Here is a 25,690-nt window from a genome sequence, read left to right as displayed (position 1 = left end):
TTTTAGGATGCCAAACATGTATCAACTAGAAGAGCTCTTTCTGGTTGACAAAGATTACATTCCTCTCATTACAGGAGAGTTAAAAGAATCAGTACTGTATGTGTATAATTTTTCAGCTATAAGATTATCCCTGGTTGACCTTATCTTGCCTCTTTTTAAATACTCGAAACACATTTTTATCCTATTAATTTTCTAAACTGCATGTGAACCCAGTGAGGTGTGCCCCACAAGACGATTTCCTTGGGTTGTAGCAGCATGAGGTATCCCATTGAAATTCAATTTGTGGTTCCAGGCAATTGTTTTGTTACACTAATTTGTTTCACCTGTCATCGTAGTCGTGCCATCACCTAGGATGCAGGGTCAAATTAGCATCAAAAGAAATCCTTTTTTCTCCTTCCCAATTAAACTGTTAATATTTAACTATTCAAATTACTATTAGTTTTTAACATCTTAATTCACTGATGTCTTTCTGTGGCATTGGAGTGCTTATGACTGTTTTGCATGAGGATCCTGCTTCTGGTGCTGTAAGGCAGAGATTAGATGGAGGGCTCCTAACTGACATCTGCTCTGTATGTATGGCAGCTTGTGGCAGGAGATTTCCTCCAGGGAATTTATCACCATGACGCTGCAGGCCCTGGCTGTGTGATCAGGTTTTCTGAGGAGCAGTTAAAATGAAAACCTCCGTAGTCTTTTGTGGGAAAAAGTTACTTAATTACTTTATTGCTGATTTAGTGTGGATTTCAGCGCATACCGCTGGGATCCTTTGGAAAGGCAGGTACCTCTCCTCTGCGACAGCATTTTCGGTTGTTCACAGACATTTGCCATGTGTCACAGCAGTGATGTATGCGACACTGATTGTTAATGATTGTAATTCATGGAATCACAGAATCATTAAGGTTGGAAGAGACCTCTAGGATCATCAAGTCCAACTGTCAACTCAACGCTGCCATGTCTCCTAAACCATGCCCCGAAGTGCCACGTCTACACGTCTTTTAAATACCTCCAGGGATGGTGACTCTACTTCCTCTCTGGGCAGCCTGTGCCAATGCCTGACCACTCTTGCAGTGAAGACATTTTTCCTAATATCCAATCTAAACCTTCCCTGAACACAGCTTAAAGTAGTTTCCTCTTGTTCTAATTGGGTTTGAGTACCTTAAATAGAAGATCTTAAAAGGACTGAAATTATAGTTGTTATCAAAACTATGTGCAAGCAGGATTTATATCGCTTCCTTTCCTTCTCCTGCCTGTAGGAGGTAGGGGGCGGGACGCAGGGGAACCAGGGACCTGGTGTTTTCTGCTCCATAAAGGGCTGTTCTTCTAGGAAGCAGACAATGAAGACACAAAATGCCTTTGCAGGGGTTAGAGGTGGTATCTAGAGCCAAAATATTATTTGATGTGTAAAGTATGTCTTCATTTAAATAATGAAAGCAGTTGATATTTTTATTTTTTAAAATTCTGAAGCTGGTGTCTGAGTGTGTACCTCCTGACACCTTGTTCCAAATAATTTTATGGTGATTGTTGGTCTGGTGCTTAACCTGTGACGAAAAGTTTACATCTATCACTTTCCCAGCGGGCTTTTGTCAGGCATGTTTCAGCCATTCCTTGTCTCATTAAGTGATTACCAGCAACCCTTTTCAGGTTGTCTCTTGATTATTTGCCGGCTCTTGTACGTACGAGCTATCCCTGAAACGTCAGTGGTGTTCCAGCATGTCACAATGTCTACCTGTCACCTACCAGTGATAAATGTTAGGTTTCACTTAGATGTCTACCTTTGTGTTTCAAGTGGTTCAAATATTCCAAATTCAGTCTCTTCCCCATTCTTGTCTGTTGGTAAAGAATTGCATTATGTTAGATGAGTTTTGCGCTGACAGAACACCTTGCTAACCTCTGCTTTACAAAAGAGGTGGCAAAAGTATCTTAGTCACCGAGTCATGTAGTCAGTTAATGAGAGAGGGAGGGGTGGAATTCAAGCTACGCTCTCATTCCTGGATCATGCTTTCTCCTCTGGGCATGTTCTGCAGGAAGGGCTGTGCTCGGTTTAGCTGACAGCATCATTGCTCCCTTTTCGGAGCTGGCGTGCTCTTTATAATCCTACTTTTCTTCCCTGGAATATATGCTGGAATTAAATTTTAAGCAGTGCAACAACATGTGATAGGCACAGCTACACATGCTTTGGGGGGGTTGTTTCATCTGAACAAGAAACTTGTTCTTTCCAAGTTCACCATTGTTTGATTCTCTTTTTGTCTCGTTAGACATCTGTTTCACTTTTTCTAGTGAAATGATCTAATGCTTCTCCTGAAGTTTCATGCCTCCTTCATGATTTGTGGTCATTTAACCCCACTTGCTCTGTCTCACGGGTGCATATGTATGGATTTGTCTTGTCAGTATTAGGTACTCAAGCTAAGTACGGAGTTTCAGTGTGCCTCCTTCTGTAAATTGATTTTTGCAGACGTTCCTCGCACCTGGTGTTTTGCTTTCCTTCTTAATTAGCTCATGCTTTGCCGAAGGCTGAATGCAGTATCCTAGTACCCATAGCAGAGAGACTTCGGGTAGCACTTTGTGAGTCAGTCACTGGTTAACACTGAAAAAGGAGCCAGAAAATGAACGTGACTTCATCCCCTCGGGGCCCCCGCTCTGAATCTGCAGCGCTTTCCGTGGAGTTTGATGATTTTAGGTACTTCAGGTTACTGCCTCTATCCTCCCTAAAATTATGTTCTAAGTTTTTTTGGAGAAAAGGCACCTTTCTTGCATCATCAGTTTTCTTGGATAATCCTGTACTTAAATCCATGTTTTGCTTGGATAATAATACATACTGTTCGTTATTACTTTTCTGTGACTGTCTGTGACTTTTTTAATGCATTTGGAGCAGAAGTCTTTTAGAAAAGAATTCCCTCTTTGAATGAATATCAACCAACCATGTGTGTGTTTTTCAGTCTCATGGATGATATGTTTGCATATCTAAGTCCTTTTTATTAATTTTTACTTAAGTGGTGAAAGTGCAAAATAAAGTTGCGCTGTGATTATCCTTGGGTAAGTTAGTTGTGAAAGTCTGAGCAATGCACAGCATATAAATTCTGTTTGATCTAGCTTTTGTCTCAGCAGCGGGATCTTCATACTGTGCAGTGTTTTGCTGATATAAGAAGGTATAGTTGCAGCCAAAGGAACTTAGGTTGTGATCTTGTCAAATCTCATAAGACAAGTATGGTATATTGTGATCACTATTACGGTAGAGTATCTCCAGGGAAATACGTAGGTGCCTTAGGAAATGATGATGCACTAGCTGCCGTTTCTGCTTTCAAAGCAAAATTGATTCTGTGTGTTGAGAGTAGATATAATGGTGCGGTTGCACTCTTTGAGGGGTAAAATGATTTGATCACTTCCTTCCATGTAAAAATTCCATGGTATTTTTGTGAGGCTAAAGGGGTAAACTGAAAACTAGCACACAGGAGTGACATGAAGAGCTAGACTTACTTTTTCTTTTATTTTTCCTAAGTGCCAAGGACCTACTGGTCCTGGTTAAATGCCTTGGGGGAAGGTAGGTTTTCAGCACTCTGAGAGAGCAAACCATTTAGTAATTTAGATGCCTAAATACTGTCTTAGAAGCCAGTTTTTAGACCTCCATTTTTAAGAATCTCAGTCAGCCCTCACTTGTTTTGTCGCATGAGCTGCAACTAGACCAATATTCTGTTTACTTTCAGCAAGAAACAACAGTCCACTTCTACTCTGTCAAAAGCTTAAGAAGGCTGGAGTCCATCCTTTTTGCAGCATTTGCTTAATTAGAAACTTGTACGTAAAACATGAAGGTGCTAAGTCTGCAGGGGAACCTAATGGTTCGACTCTGCCTAGCTTTGCAAACAGAAAATTGAGAAAAGTATGCCAAGTCTTTGTGACTTCTGTATCACCTGTAATACACGCTCCAACACTCTGCAAGCTTTTCCATTGCACCTCTGATAGGTGCAAAGAAATACGCGTTCTGTCTTCATTATACTTGAACTCTGCTGCAAAACCTTACCTGTGACTTTGTCTTCTTCTATCAGCAGATAGACACTTCTGTCACACATGCGGGTTAATTTAGAAACAATGCCACATTGCTATATTGCAATAGCACTAATAGACTTTTGTGCAAGTTTGAAATAGTTCAGGTATTGCTTTTTGTATTTTTTATTTAATGGGGAAGTTAAAGCATCACGGAGTGCTGAAGTCTGAAACTCTTTTGAACTTGTATCACCAACGTAAGTTCGTCAAGCCATGATGAAACGTTGCCTAAAAATTGCCATCCAAAGGTCCATTTCATACTTTTTGTATTAGTGATTTTGTGATTTCTGCAAAATAAAGCTCGCAGCTATTGTCGAACTGAAAACAGCTGAAAGATGAGGTTCTGATATCAACTTCATAAAACATGCAGCTTCCACAATTTTATGGATAAAAAGCAGCCTGTCCTTTTAGATTAAGTTATATAGCGGTATGAATAAATCAGTACATATTGCTTTAGGGTTTCTTTTGCGACATAATGCAGGTAGTTGACCATTTTCAGCTTTTAACAACACAGAGGCAAAATAGAACTTTATCTGAAGATATAATGGTAACAGGCATCTCTCCTGAAAACTCTAAATTAGGCAGTGGCAACTGCTAGACAAAGTGTTATTTTTTCAGATTGTGTCATTATGTGTGATTTCTTTATTTTCCTAAGTGAATATCCTATGATTTAGAGAAGCTGAGAACTTCATAGAACTGTTTCTCTGTTGGTTTTTTTTTGTTGTTGTTGGTTGGGGTTTTCTTTTGTTTGTTTTTTAACCATTCCTCTATCGATATTGAAGTCACTGCTCCAGTCTAGCTGGAACTGTGTAGTTGCTCTCTTTCAGTGGGGTACATCACACTGGGTTCAAGGCTTTATTTGCGCTCTGTATGAAATTTTCTGCTTTGTAACTATGTCAAGAAAAGCAATAACTACTTAGAGAAACTTGGAATAACTAGTGATTTACAAATCTACAAATAAATATACACAATCAAGGCGTCTCATAAAAGTCAAATGCCTCGATGCTTAACTGGTTTGCAGAAAAGATAAGGCTTGTTTTAGAAGTTTAATATCCCATAATAATAATCAAGATGACCATATTTCTTAGCATGTTCCAGTTAAAAAAATATTCGTCTGCATTATAATTCAGGCATGTTAGTGTGATTTTTGTCAAGTACTGTGTTTGTGAGAGAGAACAGAAAGAGCTTCCAGCATATGGACCTGTGCTCCGACCATTGCACGTCAAGGCCATACTGTGTCTTTTATGAAATCTGGATTTTCTTTGGGCTTCCTTGAATAAATGAATAAATAAATAAATAAGAGACTGGCATGCGGACCAGGTTACCACAAACCTCTGGACATACAGTGCATAAACTGGTCATTCTGGTTTATACATCTAATAAAGTGAAACGCTTTTAAGATGTTTTGGTTCTCGCAGGTGAGGCTATACCTATTTGCTCTTCAACACCACACGTGTTTCCCATGTTTACAGTATTATATTTTTGTGACCTTTGTGAGCCATTTCATGTTCCTCTGAGCCGTTGACTTCATTATCGATATCCCTTAGTCTTAAAAATGGGTTTATAATGGGCTGTGTTTCATTAGCAATATGCTGTATGCTTCCTTCACCCTGTGCAGAAGCTTGGTTAATGCGAGATTCATTCTGAGCTGCAGGACCAGAAATGAAGCTCCTATGCGCTCTGTTCCCATTAAATTTAGGAATTACTCTGTATCTGTAAGAATGAAAATGGGCAATCCTTACTGGTTATTTTTAGTTTTGAAAGATCGTCTGCTCTTCATGGAGTTCAGCCTCAGTCCTGAAGACTATGAGTGGTATGGAGATGCCAGCTCTTCGCTCAGCGTTTGTTCTTTTGACGGTATGAATTTGCCAACTCTTCCAAGCATAAAGATAACAAAAGGGCTTTTTGACAATGGAATGCAGTTTCTTCCTAAAGGGAATTTTTTTCTTGTTTGCATCTCTAAATCCGCAGTATGCAGCCCTCTCCAAAGTCTTGCAATGAATTTCTTGTCTAGATCGGGTCTGAACTGAATTTGATGCCTGTCTCCACAATTGTGCTCCAAGTTTGTTGGCAAGTTTTAGAATTAAAGGCACACATTGCTTATGACAGGTTGCCTCACATATTTTTGGTATCTGAGAAATATGTTGAGATGAAAGATGTGGAAACTGTAATGGATCATTAATCCTCTAGCACAGTCGTACAAGCTGTCCTAGTGTGTAGTGTTTACATACTGATTTTTTTCTTAAGACCACTTGTCAGCATCAGACAAACAGACAATAATGCATCCGATCATGAATAATATGGCTTTCAGTTAGAAGTCTGCAACACTGCAGCAAAGTATTCAGTTTAAACTGAGAGTATGTCAGGTGGATTGCCATTTTACTATCAGCCTGCTTGTTCGTTAAGGATACATTCGGGAATTCCTGTATATGTTAATATTGTTAAGGTTTCCCTGGTGTATATGACATGGAAATTCAATGTCAATAACCCTCTTGATACTGTGACTGTTCACACTAAAAATCTAGTAGCTGTTTTTCTATATTGATAAAATGATTTTCATCATCTTTGCTAATTTGACGTGTCTGCTCAACTGAAACGCACTTTAAGAGATTAGGGAAATAAAACGTAAATGTAAAGGAAACAGTGGTGTATGCTTCCAGTGATTCTTGAGTTTTCAAATCTTTGACCTAGTTTAATGCTGTTTTTCTTTAATCTTGGAGAGCTCCTTATCAGGGTGCAATGTCTCCAAGCCGTAAACGGGTTTTCAGGAATTCACTTTTTCAAATTTTCCTTTTTCTTTTGCTTTCCTGTTTTCTATTTTAGTATTGTGTTCAGAAAACAATAAAACCAAATGTCTGTCTTCCCACTTCCTAACAAGTGTTATAGAGGCATTTAAGATATAGTGCAAATATTTTACAGTGTGCTAGCACAAGATCCGCTTCTTTTTTCTTCTCCTCTCGCAGTTATCGGCAGCAAGGTTACCCGTTATTGATCTTGATTAAGGCAAAATTGAACATTTTTATTGTAACAATTTAGAACTTTCTGTCAGTGCTTGGTGAACTCATCTCATGGAAATTCAAATGTGTCCTATTGGTGGTTGTTTTTGTAAAGTAGTGAGGCAAAACAGAGGGTCAGAGTATAAAGTACCTTTCCCTTGGGTTAAAAAAAAAAAAAAACCTACCACAAAAAACGAAGGTAGGTATATATACAAATGCTCTAAATTAGCCATTACCATTCAGGGAAGAGAAACTGGAATTATTGCAGCTAGTTCTCTGAAAAGGTCAGCTCACTGCTCAGCTGTGGTCAGAGGCGTGCAGAATGGTGAGGTCCTTTGGGAAAGGCATTGAGAACAAAATGAAAAATATTATTATGCTATTGTATACATCCACGAGGTTCTGGTGTCCTGCATCCTGCGTGCACTTGTGGTCTGTCCGTCTCAAAAACAGAGGGGATGACAAGGAGACCTTCGATGCAGGAGGGGACGTGGTAGAGCAGAACTCCTCCGGACTGCAGAGCTGGATACATCGTATGCGTGCTTGCACACGTGCTCTTTAGGAGTCTCGCGAAGTGAATAGCTGCCAGGAAAAGGTCTTGTGTTGATACAAAAGAAAATTTAAAGTGTATCTGATATTTTATTAGGTTGAAAGAGTACCTGACTTTTCCTTTTATGCATTGAGTTTGTTCACATAATTTAGAGTATAACATGAAAAAGGGTCTTAACAGGACTGAGCAAAGGCAAAGACTGAAAGCGTCAACTGAATTGAATGCTGAAGAGGGTAGATCATCCAAACTTAATGGCAAATGCTTCTTCCTTGACTATTCAGAAATAGTTTCAACTCAATACACTTTAGAATTCTGTATGTTAAATTAAGGTAAGTGTAAAAGGGAAAACAAAAGCTCCTTATGAAAAACATTGGCTTATGAAATGTGGTTTCTGTACTACAAATGTTTCTGGAAAAAATATTGTCCTCTTCTTTTATAGTATATCTTTTTGTCATCCACAGTTCTCCTCCTTTCTGTCCGTATATATAATATAGGAGTGCAGCTTACGGGATTCATAGGAGTAAGATCAGTTTTTTGGCAATAAATAGTGAAGGCTCTCTATACCGGAACAGAATACAGACCTTTATGCTCATCTCTGCTTTCAGCTTCTTGCTGAGGGCAAACAAAGACGACCGAGCATCTCAATGCAGGAGGTGTGAATTGTAAAGCCTTCACTCACTGCATGTTGAAATCATACCAACTGATGTACAGGTGTTTTTGTTGCCCACGTTTGTGTACTGGCCTCTTTAGGACGAGGCAGCAGTTTTAGTCCGTGTTCCCCTAGATATATCCATATATCATGTTATGATGCATATTAAGTGCATGAATAAGATGACATTGGTTTTGTTTATCATCTTCTAATACATGACTCCAGAGAAGATTTCATGGTAGTGTGAAAATCTAAACTAAACCAACTAATAATTAAAGTTGAAATTGAACCACTGGGACAAATCTCAGGGATTCTCTCTAAATACCAGTTTAGGAATGTGGATCTTATTATTGTGTTACATTGGTTTCTAGACAGTTCTAGGCAGGTCAGTTTATCAGACTAAGTTAGAACAAAATAGAATAAAGAAAATAGGCATGGCTGACGTTAGTAGCTTATTTTATAAACGTGATTGGCGATAGGTGAAAGTGACCCAAATCTAACCAGGTGCCGGAAAGCCAAAGAAAGAATTTTAGTCTGTAATTCAGAGGGAAACATTCAAGAGTTTTTTTTTTCCAGGAGGCAACTGCATGCACATTCCAAATTTTATATTCAAATTAAATCCCACTATTTCTTCCTAATTACCCAAGAGTAGCGTGTGTCTGCTCTTTTAGAATGTAGTGTAAATAATTTCACATTAAACAACAGAAGCTGTTCATTGTGTCGTAAATTACAATAGCATTTTAGTTTCTTATTAAGAGAACGGCAAATCTGATATTTCTGCCAGTATTTGTATGTTTATCTGCTCATAAGGATAAAGTTGCAGCATATCCTTATGTCAAGGAACAGTGGGGCTTTTCTGTTCTGTGCCCTGTTCCTTCTTCCTGTTTCCTTGCGGAAATGGACAGGGTGAACTTGGATGTCTGAAGTTCAGAATGGGCATGGACGAACTCTACTTTGTTTCTGTAATTCTCCTGAGTAGGGGAAAATACAGATTTTTTTTTTTTTAATTATTTTTTTCTTTCAGGGTTGTCTGGATCGACAGTTAGTTATTATCTTTCACCATCTTACCATCTGCAGTGTAATTTCTTGTTTGATGTATGCATCTTGTTTCTAATTACCCTGGTTTTCTGGGGGAGATTCTTCCCGTGTGTTCAGAATAATGCTTCCTTTTATTCAGTCCATTTAAAAGCTGTCCCTTTCATTTCTTCAGAGCCTCTTATGAGCTGAAATCCTGATTCCTCTAAGTCCACAATTCTTCCCAAATTCAATTTTTTAATCTCTCATTTTTAAAACCTGAGTTATTACACAGATATTTGAATCCTAATGCCGTGCAACAAAGCGTTGCTTCTTTTGAAAAGTAGCTGAAGAGATGGCTTTCTCCTTTCTGAGTTTTCAAAGACCATTGCTTAACTGTTGCCAGATAGCTAATTAATTTTACATTAGGGCATGTATTATTCTATACAAATGGCCTCTGTATTAATAAACAATGGTAGCATCTGATGACCTTGCTATTCCATGAGCGAGTTGTCTCTCTATTGTAAGCGTGTTGGTGCACAGAAGTGTTTGCTACGTTTGTGGTTACATACCCCAGAAGCAGACTGTCATCTCAGCGATTTAGAGAACAGCTGAAGGGAAATCTTCAGTGTTGTGAAAATAAGAATAAATAGAAATAGTCAGAATCTTTGTCAGGATGTTTTCCAAAGATGAATGTTTTATTATTAAAGTATGAAGGCTTTGAGGAACTAATGGAAGAAAATCCTTACAATAAGAAAATTGTTTCCATCTTGTAAGCAAGTTTAAATTGGGGCCTTTTCTTGTAATGGCAAGTGAGAGTAGCTACGGTGAAAGACCATTCAATGGGATACGTCTCCAGTAATTGCATTCCCGTGTCGGTCCTTTTTTGAAGAGCATCCTTATTTAAAGAAAATAAAGATGAAAAGGTCAACACTCTTGCCAAAAAATAAATCCTGTGTCAAAGGTACCTCTTCAAAATTATAAGTTTGAAATCCATTATGGGCTTTTGAACCGTGCAGGGAAAGCTATCCTGATGTTTGCAGTGACTTATGACTCTGACCAAAAGGTTCTTAGCTCTACTCTGTGTTGTTTGCTATATATTTTCAGTCTATGGTTCTAATATTTTATTAAATATTTTAGACAAAGTATACAATGATAAAAATACTTTGGTTATTCCAAGCATGTACAGGAAAGAAGAATGAAAGCTAAAGCAAAGTAGATCCTGCCTTTAGAGCTCCCACAAATCCAGTAAGTCTAACGGTATTGTCTCTTTCAGCATGGGAAGGCAGAAGGATCCTAGAAATCCTGTAGTACCTCTGAAAAATGCTTTTAAAAAAATATAAGCGAGGGTCATCTTCCCCTTGTAATGAATAGAAAAAGATTTTATTGAAAAGATCTCCTTAGTAAAAATGTGGATATTTACAATACCCAAAACTTCAAGAATATAGAAATATGCCATTTTTTATTACTGACAGCTCTTCTGATGATAATTGTCAGAGCTGCCTAAAACCTTTCACAAACACTACGTTTCATGTACATATGAATGGAGAAAATCTGTATTTACCTATAATTATTTATTTAGATGTCTAGGTATGTCTGCCTCTGTATTTATAAATACGTGACAAAGAACTCCTTTTTACTTCGCCTGTGTTCTGAACTATTTTTACGTGGTGGTTTTTACTTATAAACAGTCTTGCAGTATGGTGTGGGTAGCTTTATGCAGAATGTGTTGCCTCAGACAGATAAAATCTTTGTATGGCTTTTCCTGCTGAATTATTCCAGTTCGCTTTAGCCCAGAACAGAAGGTATTTTTCAAGTATCACAAATGAAAAGTAGTTCAGTGATTCCTCAGTAAGATTAGGCTAAAAAATGGGGATATAGAAGATTTGACAGAAACACGGGTGCCTGAAGGTTGCCGACTTTTTATGTCCTTGTTTTGAATATTCTTATTCATACTTCACTCTGGAGCGATCAGCAGTGTTACATATTAATGGTGGAGCAGCTGGAATGCTTGCTCGTTTGAGGTGTGCAGGAACTGCTCCAACCCGCAGGTGCTTTAACTTCATTAGCCTAAACAGGTGCCCGAGTTTTGAAAAAAGCTAAAGGTCTGATTAAAATTGTAGCCACTGGCTTCACAGCTGAGAGGCATCATGACTGATTATTCTGCTGTTGCTGAAGGCGTAGCTAATACAGCCCTTAGCAGAGGCTTGACCTTTTATAGCGAATGTTCTGCTGGCAGGCGTGGAGTTAAGTTGTGCTCGTGGTCTCCTGCTGCCTCAGGTATTATTCAGCTCATGTTTTTTACACATGTATACGGTAGATGTTGGCTGCTGATGTTGCAGATGTTGGTGTGCTGTGCTGGTTGCTGGGTTGGGGTCTGTCTGCCAGAACCGGGCAGTGCGGTGCGGTCACAGCTCTCCCCGTGGCAGTCTGGCAGCTGGGCTTATTTCAGCAGTTACTTACTCGTTTCACGTTATGGAGATTTTAAGAGGGAATAGTCTGCGTTTTCTCATTGTACTGTAACTAGCTGCTTCTCTGGACTTCAGGAAGGAGGAGATATTCGGTGTGCCCTAATCCCAGTGTGCTTGCAGACCACCCTGTGTGTGGGTATAAGGTGGTTTTCTGTGATTTGTGGGATGCATTAGCCCTTCTTATAATAGGGTGTGCAACTAACCATCTACCTGAAACTATTTTCTGGTGAATTAACTTTGCTTTTTATGTGATTGTTATCTCTGTAAGGTCATGTAATCTTTAAATGAGTTCTGCCAGACAGCTCCTGAGTACTCTAACCATCATGATAAACTTATTAGGTTGCCTGTGAACAAAGTAGAGGGGACTATAATACTCGTTGTCAATCACTGTGCACGCACTGTCTTGCAACACGAGTCATGTACAACCATCAGTGTCCCCAGACCCATAGTGACATCAGAGTGGACTACTGCTCCAGTTGATGCCATTTCAGTGGCCTGAGGCAAATAGTTAACCAGGGTTGACTTCGCAGTGACAGCTATTTCAAAGAGAAGTTTTCTGTAGAGATTTTGTTTTGAAGGCCTTAGTTCTTCAAAACTGAAGCGTTGCTTAATGTCTGTGTAGGGGACACCCACGTTTGATCCATGTCATGATTCCGGAGAGTCATACAACACAGGCAGCAGAGCTGTGTTTTTCTGAAAGGATGCCTAATTTCTTACCAGTGAGCTTTCAAGTGTTTTTGGAGACTAATGGCCGTTCCCAGATGAAGGCTGAGGAAAGAATGAACTTTGTTTGTTGCTTCACAAGCCGGCCTGGTTCAGGTGTGAACTTGAAAAATACGATACTCTCGAGGTTTGGAAAAGCTCATGCAAGCTTGTGGAAACTGTAGAAGGTTTTTATCCAGAAGGAAAATGTTAGGTTTAAATGTGCCGTTTGCTGACCTCAGCTGTAGCTTGGTGGCTAGGAGATGGGGACAGGTGAGCTGAAGCTTCACCGGTGACGTGTCCTCTCATACCTTATCTCTGCTTGCAGGAAAAACAAATTAAGTGAACCAGCAGTTGATATTTGATTCTTCCTTTTTTGCAATAGAAGATTGAAATCCTTTAATTTTCTGTAAAATCTTTAGTATTTGAGGATTTCAGAAAAAAGACAAACACTAGAAAAAAACCCACCCAGAATCTCATAATAGTCCCCTTTTATTCAGGGAAACAGAGGCACAAAAAAGTAACCGATCTCTCTGGCTTTATAAAAGGCAAAGCATGGAACAGCGGTGGCAATAACCAGGAGTCCCGAGTAACAGAAATACTAATGCTGAAGATAATTTTCAGGCATTTCATAAATAAAGTAACTTGTCTATAAGCACAGAATGTTGCTGCTGCTGTAACTGTTCTTCTGAAGTGGTGCCTGTTTCTTGAATTGAGTATTAATCCAGGGGAATGAGTGTTGGGTCAGGGAATTGCATCCTGCAGTACTGTCCTTGGTAAGCCTGCCAATTCTTTTTGTCCTTGATCATAAGCTCCTTTTGTGTATGTTAGAAAACAAATAGAAGTCACAGAGAGATGGATGGCTTCAATCAAACTTAATGATGACATTTTCATTCCTGAGAATGGCAGCGTATCGATTTATATCTATGTGTATATGTGTGTGTGTGTGGAAATTAACATTACTTTTGGTTTTGTCTTTTAGGATCCCCTTCCTTGTGCTTCTCGTTTTCAGCTGAAAGGCAAATTGTCAAAATAAGCATGGCTTTGAGATTTTTTGTCTCAGCTCTCCCCTCTTTGGTGCTTTGCAATGATACTGTTTGTGACTCCTTTCACTTGTTGCCCAGTGTCCTTCTCTTCCAGTCTTTGATTGCGGTCAAGTCAGATAGTATTTACCATAACACTAAAGCAGAAGCAGGTTCTCTCTGATGTGCTTGAATGGGAAATTTTAGAAAGTGATGGGTGTAAGAAAGCGATGTTCTTTGCAAAAAATTAGTCATAATCTCATTTGAGTTAAACCAAACATGATCCCACCTTCCACGCTCGCTGCCCAATGTGAACACCAAGTACTCCAAAGGATGATCTCTTGTGAGGGAGAAGGAAACCCGAGATAACTCACTGCTGACAGGATCTTAAGGATTTTTTCCATCTGGAATAAAAGATTTTTGTAGCTTGACAGAAAATCAATGCTTTCTCATTCTTATTAGGCCTGTAGCAAGACCATCTATAGACATCTCTACACCAGGGAAAATTTCATTTAAAGTTCCCATCATTGCAGCCATACTGCTGCTAAGAAATCTTGGGATTCCTTATGCAGATGAGGTTCCCTTAGTCCTCCTTGTGCTAGCAGCATCAGGGTGCCTCGTGAAGGGCAGCTTCCCATGATCAGATCTGGTGCCAACTCTTCAAATTATATTTCCTTAGAAAAAACTGACCTGTTTTAAGTGTCTGTGGGAATGCAGCTTTGTCAGTGTTAAATCTTTCAATATTGCCAGCATCTGTACATCTGCAGGGGTGGTAAATACAATGATTTACATTGCCAAAGTCCTAGAATAACATAGCAGAGTATCATCTCTTGTGTATTTTGGCAAAACACATATGTTGCCACTGGGAAATCTTTTGCTTATGCTTGAAGTACTGAGAGGGTAATCGACTAGCTTTGGTGGTTGTTTGAGTAGCAAAGCTCTTGCGTGTACAGGAGCCTATTGCAAAGGCATTCTCATTGTAGTTCGAATGCAAACACATGAAAGCTAATGGCAGTAACTAATAACGGTAGTAAGAGGAGGGAGAGATTATGGAGAGGGTGTCTCTCTCAAAAGAAATCATCGTTCAACTTCAACTGCCTGCTAAGCACTTCCTTGGAGGGTAGCTCGACGCTTTTTGTGTCTGATCCACAGCCTGAGCACCGTGGGACCGGCAAGAATCAGGCTGTGGTACAGTTTCTTAAAAGATGAAGGAGAGAACAGGCAGCCCTTGAAAAATCCTCACATTCAGAATACATAAGGCATCTGAAAATTGGAAAGGATCTGAAGTGAATTACTAAGCAGAGCTAGGGACCAACATAAACTAACAAGTATAAATGTAAGCCTGAATTTATCAGCTAAAGCCAGGCGCATTTGAGAGTGTGTGTGTGTATGAGAGATTCCTGCTAAAAGCACAGGGTGAGCGAGTGATATATCGCTTGATGCTCTTTAAAAGAAAATGGTTGCAATCCATATCATTTTGCTCGCAAATGTATTCGAAAAATGGAAAATCTCTGTCAGATACATGTGCTGCAAATGGTTATTAATGGTGTTCCAGAAATATTTGGTTAGGAGGGTTCCTTGGAATCCACCATTCAAATCTACAGGTGTCTTGAGTTGTCTTGAAATTGGCTGTCATTCTCTAATATGGTAAAGTGAGGGCATTTCAGAGGTTAACTTCAGTCTGGTGAAGCCTCTGATCCTGTTCTCAGTGGAGAGGATCTTCCAAAGGGGTTAATCCATCTTCTGTAAGTATGAGTGTTTTGCTCATGTTTTAGAGGCACTACCTCTCTCCGTGGCCTACAGAAGGCTAAATTTAGTCTGTAGTCCTTTGAACACCCCTTATTCACTGGTATATTTAAGTAAATCCTGGATTCCAGGAATGGTTACCTTCTACCTCACAGTATATGGATACTAGCCTGATGACAGCAGTTGCGTAAATGAAGACTGCCGAGAAGGGTCCCGGCTTCTGACTTTTTGATTGTCTTTTGTATGGTTTTAAGAAATTTCATTGCATCCTCCTGATTCCACTGAACAAAACTGTAAATCGGCCAGTGCAAAGGTGTAAAATATTCAGGCTTTCTTTTTGCAGTCCTACTCCATGAGGGAAGCTCCTAGTAATTGCAGGAAGAAGCGCGAAACTTCAGGGTCAGCTGGCTTGCCACCTCTAACTGATGCTTTACTAGAACAAAACATAGCAGGAGAGTAAAGTGCGGGAGCTGCAGCAAATTAGGCTCAGTGGCAGCGTTTAGAGTTGCAGGATGAAAGCAAAATAAGGCCTGTTTGTCTGGAAGTCTCTTTGGGGTTCGGTGGTACGGACGGTACTCTGAAAATGTAAAATGGTGTTACACGCTGTTAGAGAAGGGTTCAGCTCAGCATGCATTAGAGCAAGTGGCTGTGACAACTGAACTGTGTATTTAAAGGGTGTGCCGTTAGGGCCCCTCTCCTGTGTCCGCTTACCTTCTATCTAGGCTTATTGCTGTTGGTGATGGACAGTGATGTGAAGTTAGTCTTCACAGCAGATATTCTTCTGCGATAGTAGTCTTCCTGGGTTTTGTCACAGCCGTATTTTGCCTCCTCGCCGATCCTTTTTTCTTTTTCTCCTATTTTTGTACCGAAGTAATCTACCACCACCGTGCACGTGTTGTTGAGTCTCATAATTGAAGCGGACCCAGAGGTGACTCCCACACCAGACTCCCGGCGTTCAGGTGTTGCAGCGACCTTGTTATTCCACTTGGTTTTCAAATGCCCCGGCATCACACTGAAAAGCTCACTGTCTCTCTTGTAATTTTTTTAATTATTTTTTTTCCCCTTGTAGAGCATGATGAGTGTGGCAGCGAACAGCATAACTGTGATGAGAATGCAATCTGTACTAACACTGTCAGGGGACATAGCTGCACCTGCAAACCCGGATATGTGGGGAATGGGACCATCTGCCGAGGTAAGTCTGTTATTCTAGAAACACCGTAAAAGTGGCAGACTCTATTAATATTTTCTGACAGTCACCTACGTTCTGGTAACTTGTGATGGCTGGATCCTGTTGCTGATTCACTGTAAGGTTTATCATCTGGCAAACAAAGTACGCGTGGAGATGATGGGCATTGATTTGTGCATAACTTCTGAGCAAGAAGGAAATATTTTTTGAACGCTAGAAGAAAAGTACTTTTAATTTACTGTCGCCAAATACTGTCATTTGAACTAGTCTCATTTAGCCTTTAGGTGATGTTTGTTGTTTTATAAATGGTGGATTGTATGTGCTATCACCTTTGGCTTTTAAAATTTGGCCAGATGCCTTTTAAATTAGGATAATTGTCTTTTATGCTAACATCATATGGTTGTCCTTTGACTGCCTACATCAGAAAAGGGATTTTTTTCCTTAATCTTTAAACGTGTATTTTGAAGATTTCTCATTTATCTAAATAAAAAATAGTAATAGCCAGCCATTCTTTCTGTGAAGTGGTAAGTCATTTATTGAGGCTGGAGTTGTTGTTTTTGTTCCCATAGAGAAAGAGAGGCAAACATGTTATATAGACAGAGGAGGGAATACATTAACTAGTTGGCTTAGTGAGGGCTGTGGCACGAAGTACTGTTGAGTTGTAACTCGTGCATTTATGAATTTTATTTGTCTTACAAAAAGCTATTTTTTGTCTTGTCTGGGACGGTATACTTTCTAAACAGTATTGCAGTAATAGAAAACTAACTTTTAATGCTTTTTAAATGACAGCTATGGAAACTGAGGAATGTACTGGGTAAGATGTTCTGCACTTAGTCTGGGGGGCACAAAAGGTTGGATATTAATTTTCCAGAAAGTTGTAAATTGGCCAAGCAATTCCTTAAAGGAGAATGAAGATTGATGGCATTCTTGTTTCAAGCTGAAGTTCTTCACCAAGATTAGCCTGTCATCTGCTGAGTTAGTATATACCGTCTGATTGCTTTTTGATATGATTTTCTTTGGGTGCTGTCCATCTGCACAAAAGCGTCCCTCTGTTTTAAAACTGTAAAATGGTTCATTAAGGATTTAAGAAGGGATACAAAAATGTTCCGAAAATAGTGGGCAAGTCAAAACTTGGTCTGTCTGTATTGAAGACGAAGGGGTGGTACTGGGGAGAGCTCATTGTAGTACGTTTTCAGTCTTAGATTACAGTGCCTGTAAATTGCAGCACAGGCAACTGTCGTTTCAGGGGAGCCGGAGTGAAAAAAACTGTCTCTGTTTGACTGTGCGTTTTTTTTTTTCCCCCCTGAGGGTAATACAACAAGACAAACCCTTAATCATATTTCTTTGAAACAGGGATGTTTGGATTAGTTCATAAAAATCGCGTTTTCACACTGTTTTTCTTTGTTTGCACACCTGGATATTCGGTTTGATGTGCCAAAAACTCAAAGCGAAACTTCTACTGCATACTTATTAATCTGGTAATGTTGAAGTAATGAAATTGCACTGGAGAAATGCAATGATGTTTTTACCCTCAAAGTTCTGTTGAAACCTGAGTTGTGGATAAAATATATATATTTTTAAAATAATTATTTATATTTATAATTATAAAAGATATATTACATCTATTTTTTTATTAGGCCTTGAATTGCACACACAGATGTGGGTATAGCTGCCTTTCTGAGGTAGGTGTACATGGAAATAGAGGAACCCAAGTGCGTTCTTATAGCCTTTCTGGGAGGCGTAAATTGAAAGACTGGAGGCTCTAGGAAGGTGGTTTGCTGTCTAATAACTATTAAAGTCACTAGGGATAAGAATAATCTGTCACTACATGGAATAATTACTACTGCAAACCAGCTAATAGTAGAATTGTGTGCATTTTAGTAAACAGTAACACACTCAATGCAAGGTAGTGTCTGAGCGTCTCAGCCTGTGGTCCTGCGGACACCTGAGATTTTTACAAGTTTGGACAGCTAATTTATGAAACGTTCCCACTCTGCCCATGGTAGCACCAGAAACTTTGCTTTTGACCCCCCCCTTCTTTTTTTTACCAAGTTTGATGGCGATACGTTGTGAATGGCATTTGGTTAAAAAGAACAAAAACCAGAAAAATTATCAGTTACTGGTCACAGGTTTCGTGCAGAAGTACTAGGGTTGGCACAAGGGGAGGGAGGTGTGAATGTGTTCAGGACAGCTATAAACTGCTGATGTTGTCTTGTAGTAATTTTGGGGCTTTATCTTCAGGTAACATAAATTGGAAAAAATAGATATAAGACAAGGCGATATGTTTAATGTAACACTGTTTTGAAGATATGATAAACATTTTTCTTCTCCTTGAGTCATCTATAAGTGCTTTATAAACGTTTACGTGTTATAGATGTGTACCCGCACAAAACAGTTGTTCCAACTACTACGGAAATAACATCTCCGTAGTTCGATACGAATCTCATTAACGCAAAACCATAAACAGAGAAATGATAATTTTCATGATGAGAGAAAAGGACTGGCTTTGTGCCTGAGTCTACAATCTATTTCAACAATCTATTTTAACAATGTTATAAAAAATAAAATTAGAGTCATGTTCCTTTTTGACTTTACTGGATACCACTGTGATAGTCTCTATAAAAAAACCAAAATACTGTTAGAAAAGAAGCCATATGTGTGGTTAAATTAAATTGTATGGTGACCTACTGGTAAATATAATGAAAGTATTCCGGCAGGGATTTGATGTTTGCATTTTTTTGTGAAATATATGGAGAAGTAAAAAGGACAGGCATAATCTGGGTATGAATACTATGATTGCCAGGGATTTTGAAATAAAAACCAAATGTTGATGAGGAAAGCAAATTTAAAAAAAAAAAAAAAAAAGTCTGTATAATCAGGCTGTCACACTTCTTGAGTAGAAAAATAAATTTCATGCATAAGGAATCGCTTTACTGTAAATGTGGGAGACTAGACTATGTAATTAAGGACTGGATTGTGTCAAACTAGATGTGGAAAGTGTCACGAAGGAAGGTGGCGCAAAAGGGCGCAGAGTGAGACCAAATGCACTCCTGCATTAAAATAAATGCCTCCATAGTTGAAGTGACATATAAATGGAAAGAGAAGTGGAGATGGACACAAGAAAATCTGTATAAATACCTAGTTACCAATACATAGATGGTAGGACCATATAATAGAGTAGACACAAATAAGACTCTTATTTCCTGTGGATGCTTTCAGTCTCACTTTAAGAAGTGGGCTTTAGCACCCCAGAAAGACACAGAAAATTTGGCTATAGATTGGAAGAGAACGAGGCTGAAGTGAGCTGAAATGACAAGGCAGGTCAATGCTGCGCCATCACCATTAGTAAATTTGACAGAGTGCTGGACCCAGAATCAGATAGATTATATCTTAAGATTTCTTCTGATAATGAAAAGTAACACAGGGAAATCTTTGCTGGAAGAAACTACGGCAACAAAGGCTGAGGACAGGGGTATAGTTAGTTGAATATCGAGAGGTTCTGAATGTAAACATTTGTTAGGTTGCTCTTTTCTTTGAAGCAAACTTTGAAAAAATTCAAAAGAACTAAGAGTGATTCAGGAAATAGGAGTTGTAGGTGGGTAATGGGCGACTCATGCCATGCCTGTTTACTGGAACACTGTAAATGAATTGTAGAATTCATAGGCGAGGGTGTGAAATAAGGCCAATTGTAGCAATTTCACTAAGCTTCAAGATAGGATTCAACAGAGAAGCATAAAGGCAATTAACTTAGGGTAGAAGGGAAAGGTGCTAAAAATTGGTTTAGCAGCTGAATGTTCTAGTTAAAAAAAGAAAAAAGCACATGTTAGGATGGACCTTGCGGGAAATCAGCGTTTAGTGGCAATGGTTAGATGAAAGAAGTCTTAGTTTCCTAGGACAGCCAGGTTTATGAATAACCTGTCACCTGTAGACAAGGTTGTGTGTGCAGGAGTAAAACTGTCATGTATAAAATGAGTAAAACTCACTGTCATGACTCCAGCTGAAGAACCAGGGATATTGAATACAGAGATAAATACCACATTTAGACTATAGAAGCTCCTGGTCTGTGTACTAGTGCAGGTGTGTGAAACCTTGGCAGGGCTTGAATCTGCGAGGCTGGAAAATGTGTACAGGGAAAACGTCTTTGTCTGCTTTTTGTCCTGCTAAGTTCTAGTTCCAGTTCCACTTGGCAGCCTCGCACCACGTGCTGTGGAAGCGACATGCTGAAGTGGGGTGTGCTATTTCTTAAAATGTGAAGGACCTCGTGCTCTGCCGTCAACTTTACCTTGGTGAGATGGAAGCTGGAGGATATTTGCTGCAGGGTGTCCTGCAGTTCAGAAGTTTCTTGCAGAGCTTGTGCCTTCTACCCGCTGACTGCAGTCAAAGAAAGGAGCCAAGGTACATCAGCAGGTTTCTTGTAGCTGTACGCTTCTACGGGAGAACTTATCTTGGGCCGCATATCTCCGGGACACAGGGCTCTACCCACCCAAAATAATGGATGACTTTTGGGATTAAATGCCTTAAAACAAAGAAAGAAACCCCCACCCATCAGGTTCTGTAGGGGCTATAAGTCTGACTCTGCAGCACGAACATTGTGCAAGTCGCCGTCAAGGTTTTGTTGCTCTCAATTGTTTTCCTTTTTTACAAGGAGACCTAGATGTGCTATGCGAGCCTTGTCCTAGCTCTTGGGATTTTGTTCCAAGCGTTTGTTTTCAAGTAGAAATTCTGCCCATAGAAGTCCTTATGTATATTATCAGAAAAATAGGAGTGGTCTTGAATATACTTAGATGGTAAACAGGGACAGTTCTTCTGAAACGTGGACAAGGTGTGTTTGCTAAGCTTTTGTTTTTTGTCTGGGGAATGAACAGAAGTCTAGCACTTAAACAAGTGCAAATATTTTTCATTGTACTTCTTTGTTTTATTTGTATAGTCTGTCTAACAGGTATATTTAGCGTGCTATTAATATCTCATTTAGTGGTTTCTACTGAGTTGCAGATTTATTAGAATGATTAAATGAGGTGGATTTAGTCACAGCCATAAACCTTAAAGCAAATGTGTGCAATGACTGATGCCTGGGCAGAGAAACGTCAGGTATTGTGAAATAGAAATGAAAACGGTGTTTATTCTAATTAGTATTCAGGCTGTAGAATGATTTATTTCTGTCAGAGTACAGCATATGATTCCCGCCCCGTTCTATTCCTCTGCAGCATTTCACAGGAGACACTTAAGGGATTACAACTCGGTGTATGATGGAGTCTTAAGGATGAAAGCCATTATTTTTAAGTGGCTCAGTTCTTCTGGTGTAATCTGGAAGCCCAGATTGGTTTCTTAATTGTACTGTGGTTCTTTGTATACATTTACCTTGGAAGGTGTATTTGGGAGTGAGGTTGTTACTGATGAATTTACTGGTCACTTCCTGAATAACTTTATTGGCAACCTGATATGAAGAGAGATCAGCCTTCAAACAGATACTCTTATCTTTTATACGGTAATGGGAATATTCATATGGAGTCGTTATTCATAAAACACTCAACGTTTGTTGATGACCACAGTACATCACAGGCTTGACAGTTGCTTCTGTTTGATGGAAGTCGGTGAGTTGGCCTATTCTACCCTGTTTTAATCATCATTTATAGTTGGATGTTTTAACAAATGGCAGTCTGAGCACTTTCTTTCACTGCAGTTTTCTCCTGTTTCCAAGCAGGTGGTTTTTTTAAAGCAGTTCTTAGTCTGAAATATAGTTAATAATCTGAAAGATATATCTATGAAAGAAATGGTATATCTTCCAATGTGTAGGCAGTATAGCAAAGAGTAGTAAGGGGATGACTAAAGACTAAGAAATTTTCGTCTATTATGAGATTTCACCTGCTATGAACAATACTCAAGAGTATTTTTAGTAAGAGCTAAAGAAGGAAAAGAAAAATCAGTGTCTGGTTATTTCTGTGTTGGGTTGTCTCCTTTTTTTGTCCCTTTTACATTGACATCAGCAATGCTAGGGTAGATTAACTTTAAATGCCAGCAATGTGAGACAGTCAGACATGCTGATATCTTGATATTAAAGCATATCAAATCACTGTAAGGTGACTTACTGCCACTTAGGTTTATGTTTTTTGCATGTATGTGTGTCTGTTGGAGGTGGAGTTGAAAGCCCTTATGAAGCATTGGAGTGCGTTATGAATAATATGTAGGCCAAGACTGAAGTAGAAAGGAACAAACAAGTCTTTTCCCCATAGCCTCTGATTGTTGTAGCTGTAGGGCTTTGAATGGTTGATATGCCTTATCATGGCTTTAATTGCTGTTTTGGTATAATATTCACAAGTCTCATGAAAAAATATAGGAGCTTCAACTCATTTTGAGATTCTCGTCTTCATCCTTCACAGTCCTGAGCTTTGTGTAGTTTTCTCATACTTAATTTATAGCGAATAAATCACTGCGAAGGCAGATGGGTGCATTCACGTGTATTTTGGTGTCATGGCCCATGTGGAAAATACCATGGCAAGTGTAGAACACTGGATAGTCATACTTTTTGGGTGACACGTTCTAGATGTAACTGATTGAATAATATAAAATCAATGTACAGATATATGACGGTGTAATTAGTATTCTCATAGATTTTTCATTCTGAAACTAGCTTGGTTGGACTCAAAATCAATATGATTGAAGCCAGTTAATTTTCTATAGTCCTAAATCCACTGTATCAATAAAAGTGAAAATTTGAAGTTCTAATGTAAGAATCTTTGTATTTTTGTTCACTGTTAGATATCAAGTGTGGGAGACTCATTATAATTACTAAGTTTGTGTATTGGTTGATAAGTTGTATAAAATGCCTTTGTAAATTTTTTGCCGCATGGTTTTTAAGCTCCTTCAGTTCTAATATTGTTCTTGGGCTGGTTTTGCACTGTAACGATTTAAAATGATTTTGATGAAATTAAGATGATTTATATTTATGAAAATTTTTTCTTGCCCTTAAAGCATCATCACCTAGATTTAGTCATGTGAGATGTTGAAATTGAGGTGCTTTTTTTTTTTTTGTATTAAGAGCTGAACTATAGATATCCACTGTTACGCGGTCCAATTTTACAGCCTCTCTAAAAGCACAGTATTTCCTGCTGATTAGATCCTGTTCTGTGTGCGAGATTGTTCAAGATGATTTAGAATGCACATCAGTTATGGAAATAGATCATTTAAAAACCATGATTAATTTAACTTGTCAGAATCCAGATCTTGATCTCTTTGCTGTCGCAGATTATCTCACTGCTCTAGATTTATAGCTAATTTAAAGAGAGAGTAGTGCTGATTTGTGCTTGCTGAGGAAGCGGTCCAGTCCAGAGCAACTGTTTTATCCCTATGAAAGGAAGGATACGCTGTAGTTATCTGCAAGTAAAATATACTAAATCTTGATCTGTCAGGTTTTCCTGCTTGTATGAATAAGTCCAAAGGGCTCAGCAGACCTGCTCATAAATGTTTATGTGAGGGTTCCTAGGTTCTGATTCTGAACCGGAGATTCTCTCGTTGACTCCATTGCTTATTGCCTCCAGCTGCTTTGATTTACATTGGTTTGTTTAGAACCAGCAGTTTGCTCTAGGATCAAGGTACTGTATGGCGTGTATGGAAGAATTCCAAGGCTGAAGAGAAGTTAACAGGTATGTTCCCCATGATCTCCTGGGCAGCATAACTGGGCTGTGTAGGAACATGGAACTATTTCAATATTCATTGCTTTCCCTGTTAAAGAGTAGTTAATAAAAGTGAGAATGTAAAGGTTTTACTTATACTTAAATACCGTTTATGGTGCAGACATTATTTTCTACGCTCGGTTCGAGGCCATCTCCATCAGTAACTCCTGTTTGCAGCAGGTGTATCAGCTCCTGGGTCTCTGTCACAGGACCCCTTGAAAAGCCCCGTTCAGGGTCACCTAAAGTCAAGAAGAAACCTTCTAATGCTACTAGAATGGTTCATTCACGTTACCCAAGTTAGTGCTTTTTTCTTTCTTCCTGTAGTATTAAAATCTAAAATTTGAACAAAACGTACTGATTATTAAGTCCTCAGACATGCCCTTCATTCAGGGAACTCATTTGCTATGCTCTGCTGTCTTTTTGACAGTAGAGCAATAGGCATCATGGCCAGCAGTACTGGCTGCTGAAGTTGTAATCCTTATGATGCGTGAAACCCAGTCTATTTAGAACCGTGACTCTTCTGGCCTGCCCTGGGAGCTTGCCATGCAATTATTTGGAACAAAGTACTTATTTTTTCATGGAGGGTGGGAAAAATCAGTTCAGCAAGAGCATCTGGAATATATCACTGCACAAAGCCTGTTGCAGCGTGGGCTTGACTCTGTGCTGCAAGAGGAGCACGATAGCGGCAGAGTTCGCTCTCTTGTGAAATCGGTTATAGTGTGCAATCATTTCAGGATTAAAGTATATGAACAGGCACATTAAAAGGCAAGAGGATGCCCGACCCATGACATTATTTCTCTTTCCTGTAGAAAATGACCAAATAATATTGAATATGGAATATAAATACCTTGCCCAAACGTAAAACAAGGGCATCGCAGTTACCGTTTTGGGCAACGGTCGTACTACTGCATTGTCGCCCCAGTGCGGAAGGAAGTACTTTTTCACACAGCACATAATTAATCTGCGGAGCCCGTGGGCACAGGGGATGGTGAGGAGGCTAGGCCGATCGGAAAAGCTGCTGCACGTCATAACGGAAGCAAATCCCAGCTAGTGGGTGCACGGTCTTTGGTTTGAGGATGGTCATGGGGAGTCCTGGGGAAGTGTCGCCAGATCATTGCCCTGTTCTTTCCCATTATAGGCTGTCGTCGGAGGGAGGATGCTGGGCTGGTAGGCCCTCTGGAATGACCTAGCCGATTTATTTTTATGTTCTTCTTAGCTGAGAGTACTGTTACAGCAATCCCTTTTGGGTAAGGATAGTATTAGCCATTTATTTATGTATTTTTTTATTCGTACAAAGGGGTCGCTGAGATTCTCAGAGGTGGTTTGTGGGGCTGTTCTTTACCATAGCAGTGGAATAGACTCCAGCCAGAAAACTTCTTTCAGCCTTTTGTTCCTATGAATTTCCCACACTACAGTAAACCAAGGTAAAAACATTAAGTGATTTGTCAAACACGACACGCGCCGTCAGTACCTGATCCAGGATTCAGACTCTGTTCCCAGACTGACAGGTCTGTCCCTAAACCATTGGGTTGTGATTTCTCCACAGAAACTATCAAAAGTATTTTAAAAATATGTAAGGAATCAAACCAAAAGAAAAGTTAAGACTCCAAAATCAAGCGTTTGGGGATATTTAAAGTTTAGGTCACCTGTTC

General features: G+C 39.3%; 1 protein-coding gene across 2 annotated transcripts in view; it reads left to right on the top strand.

The window, feature by feature from the left end:
• NELL1 (neural EGFL like 1) overlaps positions 1–25,690 on the top strand; it is a 305,370-nt gene that overhangs the window by 170,997 nt on the left and 108,683 nt on the right. For both annotated transcript variants that reach the window (XM_075094969.1, XM_075094968.1), the window contains exon 14: positions 16,252–16,374. In XM_075094969.1, the coding sequence (XP_074951070.1) occupies positions 16,252–16,374 (123 nt within the window). The remainder of the gene's footprint in view (positions 1–16,251; positions 16,375–25,690) is intronic.

The sequence above is a fragment of the Phalacrocorax aristotelis genome, chromosome 5, assembly GCF_949628215.1.
Source record: "Phalacrocorax aristotelis chromosome 5, bGulAri2.1, whole genome shotgun sequence".
NCBI classification, from domain to species: domain Eukaryota; kingdom Metazoa; phylum Chordata; class Aves; order Suliformes; family Phalacrocoracidae; genus Phalacrocorax; species Phalacrocorax aristotelis.
Note: the sequence above shows the minus strand (reverse complement) of the source record. Positions and strands in the feature narration are given on the sequence as shown.